The sequence below is a fragment of the Oratosquilla oratoria genome, chromosome 1, assembly GCF_046742065.1.
Source record: "Oratosquilla oratoria isolate Oo_2021 chromosome 1, ASM4674206v1, whole genome shotgun sequence".
In the NCBI taxonomy this organism is placed as follows: Eukaryota; Metazoa; Arthropoda; class Malacostraca; order Stomatopoda; family Squillidae; genus Oratosquilla; species Oratosquilla oratoria.
Window position 1 is genome coordinate 28,326,262 of NC_134777.1, and position 15,000 is coordinate 28,341,261.

A 15,000-nucleotide genomic window follows, 5' to 3' on the forward strand; every position below is an offset into this window, starting at 1 on the left:
AATATCTTTGCATGCAAGCATTTTCAAGCACGAATCGAGCGAGAGTCGATTTCGCGCCCCCATTAAACAAATTGACTCTCATCATGGTGACGAATTTCGCCGAGTCTATTCCTACCTAAGACGATTTTAAAGAAGACGAAATGGGGTGGAGGGGTGAGGGGGTTGGGGGTGTACTCCAGATTGAAGAAGGTCTCGATCACCAAAAACTCCTCCCACCCCCTTCACAAAATGCATAAAATCACCCTCTGCCGTTGGCGAGAACAAAATTCATGAAGTACCTCAACGCACTGGGGGTTGATGGCGCCGAGTGAGCTTTCGACGTCTGGGTTGTCGAACTTGGTTGGCGGTGGAGGACGAGACAGTATCCCCTGTTGCTCTTGTCTGGTTGACAACAGACTCTTTTATTCGGGTGAATGGCGGTCCGCAGCTTAAAGAAAATATCTCCATGAACCCCTTCAGCAATATAAAGTATCACATATATTTTTATTTGCCTCATGCTGGACAATTTTGTTCTCTTGGGCTATTCCAGGAGCAAGGTGACACTAAGGATTACAAAGGAGGAGCATGCCGACAGGAGACCTTTTGCTCCATAACTAGGTCGGATGCGAAAAAAGTTATAATAATGATAAATATTCTCCACTCAGTAGAACATTGATCATTTACTATCGTCCTTAAATCTCGTTCATCATGTCTATGACTCCTCTTCGGTGCGATATTGTCTCCAGGGATGAAAATGCAGGTTATCATAATCAAATACTTTAATACTGTTTACAAAAATGGTAATATTACCGCCAATAATGTTTCTTTTATCAAGCGAAGACGGTACTTGTTTTGTACAAGAAGTATCTAAGTAATTTCGGGACATTCTCCTATGTGAATCACCTGTGCGAACATAATCATATAATTTTGCAGAAATGCGATCAAACGGATTCTACTGCTACTACGGTGACTTCAAAGACGACGGCGAGATGGAACCTCAAGGCAATCAAGACGCTTCAAAGGACTTGGACAAGGATTTCGACCAGAGAGTTCGAGCTTTCGTAAGTGTCTGCACCATCATGGAGCTCATGGTCCTCCTCGGATTCTTCAACGACAGGGTTGGACAGCTCCTCGATGAGAAAGCCAAGAAAGACACTGAACAAACAAACAAACAAAAGCATCTTAGGGAGCCTTATCATCATTGGAATCGTTCTGGATGAAATTCAGAGGTCCGTGATGCATTCAAAAAAACGTAAATTTTCTGAACTGAGAAATGAAACCTTACAAACAATCAAGAAACTCAAGACTTCTTTTGGTTTTGCACCAGGAATGAGATGGAAAGAAGTACGTTTCTTCGGCAAAGGCGGCTTTGCGTCAGTTTCGCTCTTAAAGGACGTTACTTCTGGCTTCCTGTGTGCAAGAAAAACTGTCAAAATCGATCGCCTTCAGCGACGACTAGAGGAAGTTGATATTCATCGAAAACTAAAACACAACACTGTCGTGGCCTTCCTGGGCGAAAACAGGGATACAGAAAACTTGTACATTTTCCTAGCATATGTAAACGGAAGTACTCTAGGACAGAATCGACACCAGAGGAATGTCCGAAAGGAGGGCAAGATTCTTCTTCAGCCAACTGATTGAAGGAGTGAAGTACTTACACTCCAGGAACATCGTGCATTGAGATCTTAAACTGGACAATCTTTTCTTAACCAAAGGCGACGATCTCAAGATTGGAGACTTCGGGCTTGCTGGCGAGTTCGTGAAGGGCGAGTACCTGGCAAAAAGCTGCGGGACTTCAGTTTACATCGCTCCCGAAGTCTTCACAGGACGATACTTGGGAGAGCCCAACGACGTCTGGTCCTGCGGGGTTGTGCTCTTCAGACTCGTAACTGGTCAAAATCCTCGGAAAGTCCCTGTAACAAACAAAGACACAGATTTTGGAGTCTGGTCCTATTCGACCGAAGAGATGGGACTGAAAAAAACAAAAAAAAAAACCATGGAAATCATTCCCAAGAAGAATTTTCCATCTAATCAAAAACATTCATCTTTCAAGCCCTGAAGAAAGAGCAACTCTCAGTGGTATTGAGCAAGACGCATGGTTTCTTGATTGATATAAGATGTATAAAGAACAACAACTAACTACAATAAATTGGAAACAAAAATTGAAATGTATCAAAATCATTGCCTAATATATTAGCTACGGCTTTATCTATAGCCCTTAGATAACGGGGTTTCCCCTCAGCTGAATAAAATCGTCAGGTCGTAGCTAGGAAGAAAAAAAAAACTATTCCCGATATTAGCTCATTTAAAATTCTCTATCTCTTAGTTTAAGCCTGTTTTGAACAATCGCTTGGTTAGGATTTTCATTTATTTATCTACTTATATATTCATTTATTTGATTAACTATTTTTTTAATAATTGAATCACTTAGATATCTAATTACTTAATTATTCAACTATTTAATTACCTAATTACTTAATTGCCTAATTACCTAATTATTAAACTATTAGATTATTTAGTCATTATCTACCTAGATGTCTCGTTATCTCATCATTTAATTATTTAAACATCTAATTATCTTATTACTCTAGTAATCTGATTTTTATTTATTTAATAATTTATTTACTTAATCATTTGATTATTTTATTATTTATTCCATTATCTAATTGCTTGATTATTTATTTTATCATTTAATTATTTGATTATTTATTTATCTATTAATCAAATTTTCTTACTTTTTATATTTTTGATATTTTAACATTTTAATTATTATATATTTGGGTATCTAATTATCTAATTTTTAATTATTCACTTATTTAATTATTTAGCTACTTTCATTCAATTAATGGTTATCTAATTATTCAAGTATTTATTTTCTAGATCTAATAATATGATTATTCAATTATCTAGTTATTTATTTATTTATTAATTTATTTATCTATTCGTTTATCTATTCATTTATCAATTTATTTTCTATTTATTGTTATTATTATTATCATCATCATAATTAATTTATTTACTTATCTATTCATATATATATATATATATATATATATATATATATATATATATATACATATATTGAGACATTCTGACAGGTTGACGTAAGCGGAGTAGGAAACACAGGAGTCTTTGTCTTGAATTTATTCCTGACTACTTTCGCAGGTATGCTTTTTTTGAAAAAGCATACCTACGAAATTAGTCAGGAATAAACTCAAGACAGACTCCTTTGTTTCCTACTCCGCTTACATATATATATACATGTATATATACATATATATGTATATATATATATATATATATCTGTATATATATACATACATATATATATATACATATATATATATATATATATATATATGAATATGCAGAAGAAATCACTTGAGCGCGTGATTAAAATCATGGTAAATTTCAAGGTTATTAAGTTTGTTAACTAAATCTACATTGTTGTGTGTAGCTTGTCCAAGTGACTTGTGTTCATTTTGAGCCCTATAGTGGGGATAATTTCCCATAGCCTCATACGAGGAGTTTAAAACACATTATTATACACAGGGAACTCGACCAAGATAACACATTTATATATCGAGTTAGCAATGCCCCCTCGAATGAAAAATCAATTCAATTTCTTCCTAAAGGGGAAAGAATGCAATAAGAAAAGTCTGCAACGTGTCAAGAAAAAATAAATAAAAAAGTCAGTGGAAATGGAGACCAAAACGTCCACACTGTCACAAGAGAGAGAAAAAGGAACAATGCCGCTGTAATTGAAATACTATAATAGATAAATAAATAAATAAAATAACATGAAGGACACTGCCATAAAAGAAAATACTGAAAATATATACACGGCACCAGAACAATATAGATTATCATATTTGAAAAAAAAGACAAATTAAAAACACTGACATACATCGCTTAAAAGCGAGACATCTGCGTGACGTCACGTCGTCGCTTCACGACACACAGATGGATAACGTCAGTTCGCTACAATGTAGCGTCGAGGAGGTGCAGGGAACGGGCACGCACGCAAGCACGCACGGCTGAATGCCGAAGTGTCCCTGGAACTCACAACGACCTTGAGCAGGACACTGGGTGACCTGTCCCCTCTCGTCAACCCTGAAGAGACTTTCTCATATCTTATGTTCTGGATGATCCCGAGGTATCTACTCAGGCTTCAGCTCGCATCGTTACAGAGGGTCTAAAACAGGGATTTTCAATCTTTTTCCCGTTACGAACCCCGAGAGTTATCAGACCATCGACCCGTAACCCCATTAAACTGACACAGAATACAAAATGATAATATATTAAGATTAATTAAATATACAATGGCACCGCAATGGTTCAATTTGTAATGACTTTATCCATCAGTTAAGCACTAACACCAAAAGCGGTGTACAATGTTCTCTGCAGATTTAATGTTTTAGCAATCTTTCGCTAGTCATCGAACGCCTGCAAACCGACCCGAGGACCCCTGGTGGTTTGCGAACCCCAGGTTGAAAACCCCTGGGCCCTAAAACATGAATCACTGGTATGTTCTGTATATTTTCCCAATAAACACCTTTCAGGTTTATTCAGGTGAATTGGCCGACAAATGCAGATGCCATGAGTCATGGATAATGTCCTCGATTCTCTCTTTTTTATATAAACCCTCTTGTCGAAGCTTCTCACAGTTTCATCCTTTATTTCTCTTCTTGTACCCTCTCCTCCTCCTCCTCCACCTCCCCATTCCTGCCATATAGCTTCACTCCTTTCTTTTATGTTCCAAAACCCTTGCATACCCCCATTGCATATTTTTTTCTTTTCCATATGTGTTGTGTGTGTGTGTGTGTATTTACCTAGTTGTATCTTACGAGAAGGGGACTTACGCTCGGGGTGTCCCGTCTCTGTATTTGGCAGTGTGTGTGTATGTGTTAGGTATGTGTGTGTGTTCGGTGTGTGTGTGTGTGTGTGTGTGTGTGTGTGTGTGTGTGTGTGTGTGTGTGTGTGTGTGTGTGTGTGTGTGTGTGTGTGTATTTGTATGTGTGTGTATAAGGTATTGTAATTCTAAAATGAAACTACCTTGGTAAGGAAGGTTTTGCGCATCTTTGGGGTTGGGGTATGTGCACTGAGAACAAGTAAGTGATCGGGAAAGTCAGATGCCATTGCACTTGGATAAGTGCTGGGTGATGGACATGGGTTCCGCCAATCCCAAGAGCTCTCCTTCAAGTCGTGACGTCGAGGCGACTGATTCGTACGAGGATTTGGGTGTGGTGATTAGCAGTGAGAGAGAGAGGATGAGGGAGGCATAGGTAGAACAAGAAAGAGATAAATAAAGCGAAAACACACACACACACACACACACACACACACACACACACACACACACACACACACACACACACACACACACACACACACACACACACACATATATATATATATATATATTTATATTTACACATGCACCCATACTCCCACTTGACGGCGCAGAGGTAGCGATCGCGGCCGCCACCACGGCGGTCCGGGTTCGAATCCCGCCCAGGGCTGAAATAATTTCAGTATCATTGCGATGCGAATCCTTACTCCAACTCTCGTATCGACCACGATTCTAACACGTGATCCAAGACCATGGTGAATCACATACACGCGCGGGCGCGCACACACACACACACCCAAATATGCAAGCATGCAGACACAAACACACACACACACACACACTCCTTTCCTCCACAGAGATAGAGAGAGAGGAAAGAGGAAAGAGATATGGACAATTGGAGCAGTTATGTGTGAGGAAAAAAAACTGAACTGAGGACCGTGAATTTCCCAAGAGCCTTTCAAGCATCGGCGCCTCTACTCTTGCACCACGAAGAATTCTAGACCGAACCATCGATAACCCAATTGTGAGAACAAATTAAACATAACCAATGAATAAATCCATATCTAAATGGTTTTCATTTTATCCCTCGTGATATTGCTTACTCCAAAGGTTCTTTGATTCGGTGTCAGATATATATTCACTTGCATTTCAACGATTTTTACTCAAACTATTCCTTTTATAGACGACATGGTAAGACTACCTAAATTGAGGTCAACTGGGTCGGTGCATCATTAATCGATTCCCCAAATCCCCCAACTCTCTCTTTCCCTGGGATGACCTTTTCTACCGAATGAACTGTGGTTGACGTTCATCGATCTAATTCGGTAAGGGGGACGGTGTCGCTTCCATTGACTCACGGTGATGGTTCCTGGGGATACCAAGATGGCGACCCAAGATGTACGAGTCCTAGGATCAAACTGGAAATTGAAGGAATCTCAACCGATTTCGGGACCGGTGTCGACGTTGTAGAAGACAGTAGGAGAAGTCTGTGTTGGAAGGACATAAGAGCAGTCCAAAATGGTGGCGAAGGTGTGGTTATGGTAACGCTAGACGATTTTATTCAGATTAGATGGAGTAGGGGTGACTGTTCTGAAAGGGAGTCACACACAATTGAATAAAATAGCTTGCCGGCGCGTGATGGCAGAGGACAGCCTCTGGAAACCTCTCGTCACAACCCATTGGACAGGCGGGGTAGATCCAACTGTCACCTTAAGGACGCCTCAGCAGTGCTTTGGCAGTGTTGTAAACCTCGATTTCTAACAACGCCACTAACACCCCTATGGTCATGGGGCACAGTGTGGACGGGGCCTAGGGACCAACACAGCTCGGTAGCAGCCCAAACGACTGAGTAGCCTTACTCAAGATCCACTCTGCTCATCCTGCATAGGGAAGGGGCTAGAAAAAGGGCTCTAACCATAGCCTTCCTAAACCTAACCTGGCTGGGGAGTCGTCCCATAAGATCACCTACAACGAGGCAAGGATTTCAATGATAATTATAATCAAACAATAAGAAGGAGGGAGCAATGGTCCTACCGAAATCAAAGCACCCTTGTTTCACTTCCGTCCCGCCATGTGAGCAGAGTGATGAGCTCCCTATCCACACACACACACACACACACACACACGCACGCACGCACACACACACACACACACACACACACACACACACACACACACACACACACACACACACACACACACACACACACACACACACACAAACAGAGTCCCGGACTGTCAGTATGGCGGTACTGGCGGTACCGGGTTCGAATCCTGCCCAGGTCCGAAATTAATTCAGTATCACTGCGCTTCGAGTCGTTACTCCAACTATCGTGGGCGGGGAGTTGGGGGTGTGTGTGCGTGTAAGGTTATAGCATTACCCATAGATCGGTCATACGAGCTCTGAGCTCTCTTCCGGGAGGGAAATAGCTGTCGATCACGAGTCCAACACGTGATCCAAAGACCAAGGTGAAACCAAGGTGAATCACACACACACACACACACACACACACACACACACACACACACACCTCTCCGCCAAACTCGAAAACAGTCTACAGTCTACACCTGAACAATTGCCCACCCTTTCTAGAAGGGGTAATATTTGCCACCGTCGGTGTTATCAGCAGATCCAAGCACTACAATCAACGACTGTAACCCCCATCTCATTAAGAGATGTTGCATTCCTGAGTCTACCTTGATAGTCACCAACTTGATCCATACTAAGACGAAGTGGGACCTATCTTGGACTATCCAAGATTCCTGATTCTGAAATCTACTAACAATGATTCAATAGAAAAAAAAAATCCCTGTGAATGTATGTGATGTATTTGAAGACCAATGTGGAACCCCCGTGAAATGTGGCCCGAAAGAGAAATCCTAACAGTAGAACTAGAATCAAGAATTTAGTATAACAAAGTCCTGGAGGACACCCCAGCTTAAAACATTTAACACCAGTGTGGGAGTAATTCACATTCCACCGCTACGGTACTGCACAGTGGAATAATGAAAAGAACAGTAGGATGATCAAAAGTATTAAGAGTATACCGGGTTGAGATAACCACAAACGGTACAAATATCAATACTGCTACACTAATAATGACCTGAAATCAACCACAATTTCCAACCTAACTAGACACTAGACAACGATGTCGCTGCCTACTATGTATTTCAGCGGCTTTGACCCATCATTTTTCGCTCATATTTCCGAAATAACCATTCACATCAGTATGATATATTAGCACAGCGTAATTCACACCCTGCCATAATTTTTGACGTTATAGTGCATTCACAAGTGTATTTAATTACGGCGTTTACTCTTGATATTAAGTGTGTCGTAGCCGACACCCGTGAAGTAAATCGAACAGGTGAAGTCGTGACGTCATCACAAACTACCTCGTGTATCCCAAATTCACTTGTTCGATTTACTTCACGGGTGTCGGCTACGACACACTTAATATCAAGAGTAAACACCGTAATTAAATACACTTGTGAATGCACTATAACGTCAAAAATTATGGCAGGATGTGAATTAGGCTGTGCTAATATACCATGCTGATGTGAATGATTATTTCGGAAATATGAGCGAAAAACGATGGGTCAAAGCCGCTGAAATACTTAGTAGGTGTATGTGTACATTGTTCAGTTCCCGCACATTGTATCCTATGCTCAAACCCAGCCAAATGCATAAGCTGCAACCAAGATAACCCTGATAATCCTCAAACTGCGCAGTATACCCATATGAAAAAGAATTATTCTGTCTCAGAAACTCTCAATACATCAGCTTCGGAGAAGCCTGAAGACGAATACGATCCAGGATGATCAGACTGGGACTCCTTACCCGAAGAACATAATAAGAGATCACCTTCAAGAAACAAGAACTCCCTGTGCCACTAAAACCCAATCCAACCTCTTACCTTCTGAAGCACAAAAACCTCCTACATAACTCTCTACCCCACCTCCAGTCCACCACAACCCTATACGCCAACTTCCCAAACTCACCCCAATACCTACTACCGTCCTTCCAACCCAAGAAAAGACCAAGCTCTCCAAGATAAACAATATAAGGCGTAATGAAGTACATCAGTTACACCATACTAATAAACTTCCCACCCCAAATGCACAAACAAACCATCCTCTCTCCAAACAACCAAAGTACTGTAGACCATCCACAATACCAAAGCCTCGGAACAAGAGGTACAAACAGATACCCAACTTACTTCAGTACCAACGACACACACCAACACCAAACCCTACAATAAGCAGAACACTTAACCAGGCTACAAACGCCCTTGATTAACTAAACAAACACATCAAATACAAAAAATAATATTTATGACGGCAGTACAAGACTGTCCACGCGGATATACGCCTTCAGCCAGAGTCCATAACAACAACAATCCTTCTTGCGGGTCGCCGTAGCGAAATGGTGAACGCAAAGGTATAAGGACTTGCAAGTCTGCCGGGGAAACGATCCTGCAATGTGGGACCGGCTTGGGTGGCTCGAACTGCGTGACACTTAGTGTTTGAACTACAGGAAAGTTAGGATTTATGTAGGATAACTTAGATTAGGTTGAATAAACTATGGGTAAATTTCTATGAGGATTTCGAAGGAACTTACGATTAACCCATTGAACTCCGATGACAAGATGTCTTGTCATTTGGTCAAATAAAACAAAAAATCATAAAACACCAAAATGTTTGATCAAACACCAGAAAAATATGACGTCAGTCCTCGCTTCGCTCGCAGCGAAGCGAGGACTGAAGTCATATTTTTCTGGTGTTTGATCAAACATTTTGGTGTTTTATGATTTTTTGTTTTATTTGACCAAATGACAAAGAATCTTGTCATCGGAGTTCAATGGGTTAAGGCTGAAGTCCTGGTCACTGTTGATAAAAGTGTATCAGTGGAATGCATTCTGCTCTTTTCATTAGTCCACGAATTTGCCTAACAGTGCGCATGTGTCAGCTTTTACGACAATGAAAAAATCGTTATCTGGGTGGAGAGTTTCGTGAGTTTGTTGGGATAATAATGATAATACTAACAAAGGCAATTCATCGACTTAAGCTTTGAGTATTTTTTACAAAATTTTCCTCCCACTGGAAATGACGTCCTTAAAATAAAATTGCACGAGCGCAACTATAACTAGTATTTTTATACCCTAACTAGAATTACAAGAAATATTAGGACTAATTTATGAGTATAGGACCAAGCAGACACGGATTTTGGAGAATAGAGGGAGCGGGTGTAGGTCAGGTTTTAAGATTCATTGCGTTTATCACGTATATAGCCTTTGGTTTGCCTTTGTACTGTACTCACCATTATCCACAAAAAAGTTGTATGGAAACTGTCTGGAGTTGTGAGGAAACTACAAAGGCTTTCACATTTTCTATTTTTCTATTTCAAGCTTGGTTATAAAGACGACATTCGTTTAGTGACAAAAGAAGCAATTCAAGACGTAAACTGATTTGGCTACTTTTCTTATACAAAGTTGTAAAAACAAAATATATTCGTTCAGTAATAAGTTTTGTTTAAATGCATATATACAAATCTAATTAATTTATTAATTCATTCATTAATCAATTAATCGACGGGGCAACAAGAGAAACAACTCAAAACGTAAACTGACTGAGCCAATTCCTTTATACATAACTCTAAAAAAGAAACTTAGCTTTATCAACATGGCGTCTTCCCCCTAACTAATTAAAACCGCCTGCCATCAGTTACGGCAAAGTCTGAAGAAAGGAAAGCCGGTTAGAGGGGATTGGTCAAGATAAATATAAAAGAAAAAGTTGTATAGCAGGCCACGATGCCCTTAGAATTTCGCCGTTCTTATTATCGAAAAATACGTTTTTCCCTACATGCTTTGTGGTTCACTACGAGGAAGGGTTCCGTCTATACTGATCCAAACCTCGGGCCACCAACACTGCTGACCATCTTTCTAGATGACGTCAGCTGAATTTGATTCAACTGCAATGGGAAGAGCTTCCCCCCCCCCCCAACCTCCGTGCTGAGGCAAACTGTTTATTTTACTGAGGCAAGCGTCGAATGACCTTTTGCACGAGGGCGGTGGGCCCCTGATTGAATGGGGTTTCGGTCCGACCAAAACACCATTCTTTTCGGGGTCTGAGTCTGACCCTCAGCTTTATATATGATAAAATCGCTTTCTGACTTCCAGAGCGAAATGTACATAGTGCGCCACATCACTGAATGTATTTATCCCTTTGAAGCAGTGACCCTTTTGACTGAGTGTAGTCTGGCTAATTACGAGACGATTTTTTTCGACCGAGATACAGACCAGAGACAAAATCGTTGAATACTAGCCAGTATAAAATCTGTAAAGGTGCCACTCCATAGGGACTGGGGGTAACTGTTCCCGAGGTCGATCCTCTTCGAGTAAATAAGCAATAATTTCTGGCCAATCCCAGACGATATTAAATGTGTTCCAAAGCTGAAAAGACTTGTATGGTATTACCCCAGAATAAAGTCTTCAGAGAGAGTCACCGGTATAGAGGAATAAAAGTGCTTTTTATTCTGTGATGGACAAGGAGTGTTCTCATTTTGTGCCAAATTATTGCGACGTTAGCGAAACAGCTGCTTCGGGGAAAGGTGCAAATGGTAGGCGGGCTCTTCTTTAACCCTCTCTCTCTCTCTCTCTCTCTCTCTCTCTCTCTCTCTCTCTCTCTCTCTTTTCGCGGTTGTTTTTTCTCCTACATTTGTAGAACACAGCCTCACGAGAAGCTCAGGGAAGGGTTCTTAAGTAAATGGAAGGACGAATTACATCTGGAAGAAGCGACAGTCCTTCGGGTAAGGACTCAAACCCACCAACTCCAAGAAACAGATTCAGGACTAAGCAAATGTTTCAAAATGTCTATCAAGGTTGGAGGCGGGGTTAAGGATGAGTCACGGGTACCAGATGGTATCCTCGCAGCTGGTGCTGAAGAACCTGCTGGAATGGCATCTCCGTTTCGGGCGTCAGGATCGCAAACACGTGAAAAGGTGCCTGGAGGGGGAGATGCAAGCATGGGACAGCTCTTAGGAGAAGTGATCCTGTGCTAAGAAGGATACAAAGTCGGGAGCTCGAACTCCTGAAGTCCAAGATCGGAGCTGCTGCGTAGCCCGACAAGGTGACTCGGCGGTTTGGCACCGGAATGGCCCGTAATGGCAACAGTCGAGGCTTATCAACATATTTACTCGATGATGTCATTCTCCCGCGCCTCACCTGCCGCAAGATGAGATCCACTGCACGCCCTATGGTCTTAACCGCCCAACTCTCCCACTTGTATTTAGTCTTGTTTAGCTTAAACAGGGTTGAAACCCCTCCACTACCCAAAAAGTTAAGAATGATGTGTCGAGACCACTTTAAGTAGGGAAATCCTTTTCATTTCTCTCCCTGTTTCAAACCTTTCAATTGTCTCTCCCCACCTTATATGTTGTCACTGTAACATTCGCTTGTCTTGGTCTGGCTTACAGGTGCCCTGATGACCATGGAAATGATTTTCAGTTATGTTTAGGGATGTTTGCTTGCTTAAGTCTCTGAGTCTACCGCCTCTCTCTCGCCCCGATCGCCTCAAGGTCCGCGTGGGTGCGAGTCCCGCAAATCGACGAAAAAATCTATTTATAATAATAATCTCTAGATGTTTCAGCCTCTTCCCTCGTCGCTCTTTCTCCACGACGTCATCTTTCCTTCTGCATCAACTGGCTACCCTGCAGTTGGAGGAGCGGCGTAGGACTGTAATCTTCCGTGCGTGCTCGTAGACACGGTATGGTACTTACTGTACATGTGTATGTGCATGCACTCGTGCTTGCGGATATGTTGTGTATATATGCATGTTATATATATATATATATATATATATATATATATATATATACATATATATATGTGTGTGTGTGTGTGTGTGTGTGTGTGTGTGTGTGTGTGTGTGTGTGTGTGTTATAATATATATATATATATATACATATATACATAAGTATATATAATACATACATACACACACACACACACACACACACACACACACACACACACACACATATATATATATATATGTATATATATATACACATATATACATAAGTATATATAATACATACATACACACATATATACACGCACACACACACACACACACATATATATATATATATATATATATATATATATATATATATATATATATATATATATATATATATATACGCTAGGAAAGATACTAACCGTAACCTGGGTAATGGATAAATTATGCAGATGTACTTTCTTTCAACAAGAAGGATGCCACTCACACAAACCTAAGCTATCATCTAGGACGACAGGGTGTGGGCAACTCATGGCACGCGTGCTGAGTGTGGCGAGCCAAAGGACTTTTCTCGGTACGCGAGTTCACCATAAGACAAGAATGAAATAGATAACCCAACAAATTCTTTGTCGAATATTACACTTCATCTCAATAGGATACAATTTTATCATGTATTCATAAATCCGATAGATTGGACGCCCTGCATACGACAGTTTTGATAAAAGTTCATGGCGACACTGGTTTATAAATGACTACAAAGAGCATGCCAACAGGAGACCTTTTGGTCTATAACCAGGTCAAATATGGAAAAAAAAGAAAAGATAAATAAAACAAAATAAATAAATTTACATTGATAAATGATAAACTAACAGGAAAGTAACAATATATTATAATAAATGATAAATAAGCTAATAATGAAAAATAAAGATAAATAATAATAAATACATTAACTATGATAAACAGATAATTAAATGGCAGGCATTACAGCATATTGTTTAGCTATTTATCTAAATAAATCTTAAAACTTCAAATTGTACTACATTGCACCGCCTTTACAGGTTTTTCGTGGTTTAGTTGTTGCAACAGTCGCCAGGTGGCTCTATACGTGGCACCTTTACCATAAATCTATATATTCTTTCATGTTTCGTAAATAACAAAATAGTCGGTAAGCAAAATCCACGTTCAGCTACACGATGGTATAAACTTTAATCTAAACAAAATACTAGTGTCTCACCACAAAAGGCTATAGCTATCCGAAGTGATTATCTCATTTTCAGTGACCGCATTTTTTTTTTTTATCAACAATCTGTAAAGTCTGCTGTTCAACATGTTTATCATAAACGTAAGTTTCTGTTAAAATGATGTTAAATCAATATTTTCTATTATTTTGTTGATGTTAGAATTTTTTTTTTAATTGTATGACGTATATGACAGCTAAATTTATCCATAAAGGGAAGACCGACATTTCAGTAAAAATTATTGTACTGACATGACTTACAAATTACATTTACAATATTCTTTGATTTTACCGATTTTTTTTATATTAATATTTGGAAAGCTTCCATGATACTTTTAAAAAAAAAAGTAAATAATAACAAGTTCTCAGCAATTACGGTCGGAACGTGACGAACTTTTTCCATCAATGATTAGCTTAGTTTTGCAAAAAACTTGCCCATCTCTGGTCCAGGACATTTGATGTAAACCGCTATTCCAAATAGGCTCGTTATAGACTGCTGGATACATCAATCTTTATTTCTATACCGCACGGACTTTCAAAAATATAAGATGCAGATATACACGAGAGGAGTTCTAGGATCCATGTCGAAGAATAGAGAAAACACCAGAGTCGAGACTTGGTACATATGTTTTATTTGCGGACGTTTCGATCCCAGTCCAGGAATCGGTTTAGGAGTTACAACACAATGGGTTAGATAGCGAACAGTAAGCTACAAATACAAACCCATACAATGTTATAAATAGAATATATATATATATATATGTATATAGGTATATATATATATATATATATGTATATATATAAATATATATACATATATATAATATATGTATATATATATCGCAGAAAACCACTCGGGAAATAAGACACTATGATCAAAGTGTCTTATTTCCTGAGTGGTTTTCTGCGAAATATTACATTCACGCGTTTTAGTGAATTGAATTGCATATATATATATATATATATATATATATATATATATTAATATGTATATATTTATATATATACATATATATATATATATACATATAAAAATATATATATATATATATATATACATATACACATATATATATATAGATATACATATATATATATATACATACATATATACAGCATATATATAAAATGT

The 15,000-nt window shown here is 39.3% G+C and overlaps 1 protein-coding gene across 1 annotated transcript; it reads left to right on the plus strand.

Annotated features, from left to right (window-relative positions):
- Window positions 1–1,215: 1,215 nt before the first annotated feature.
- Window positions 1,216–11,891, plus strand: LOC143027660 (serine/threonine-protein kinase PLK3-like). Its single transcript, XM_076189072.1, has 4 exons — window positions 1,216–1,591; window positions 1,695–1,921; window positions 4,415–4,504; window positions 11,712–11,891. Exons 1-4 carry the CDS (start codon window positions 1,216–1,218, stop codon window positions 11,889–11,891), a joined length of 873 nt encoding a protein of 290 aa, XP_076045187.1.
- The last annotated feature ends 3,109 nt before the right edge of the window (window positions 11,892–15,000 follow it).

What these genes read in the sequence shown, in the direction of transcription:
- LOC143027660 (XM_076189072.1), top strand. Translation starts at nt 1,216, where the DNA reads ATGCATTCAAAAAAACGTAAATTTTCTGAACTGAGAAATGAAACCTTA. An exon ending in GAGGAATGTCCGAAAGGAGG is followed by an intron (nt 1,592 to 1,694) that starts GCAAGATTCTTC and finishes TCTTAACCAAAG; the next exon opens with GCGACGATCTCAAGATTGGA. An exon ending in CCCTAAAACATGAATCACTG is followed by an intron (nt 4,505 to 11,711) that starts GTATGTTCTGTA and finishes ATGTCTATCAAG; the next exon opens with GTTGGAGGCGGGGTTAAGGA.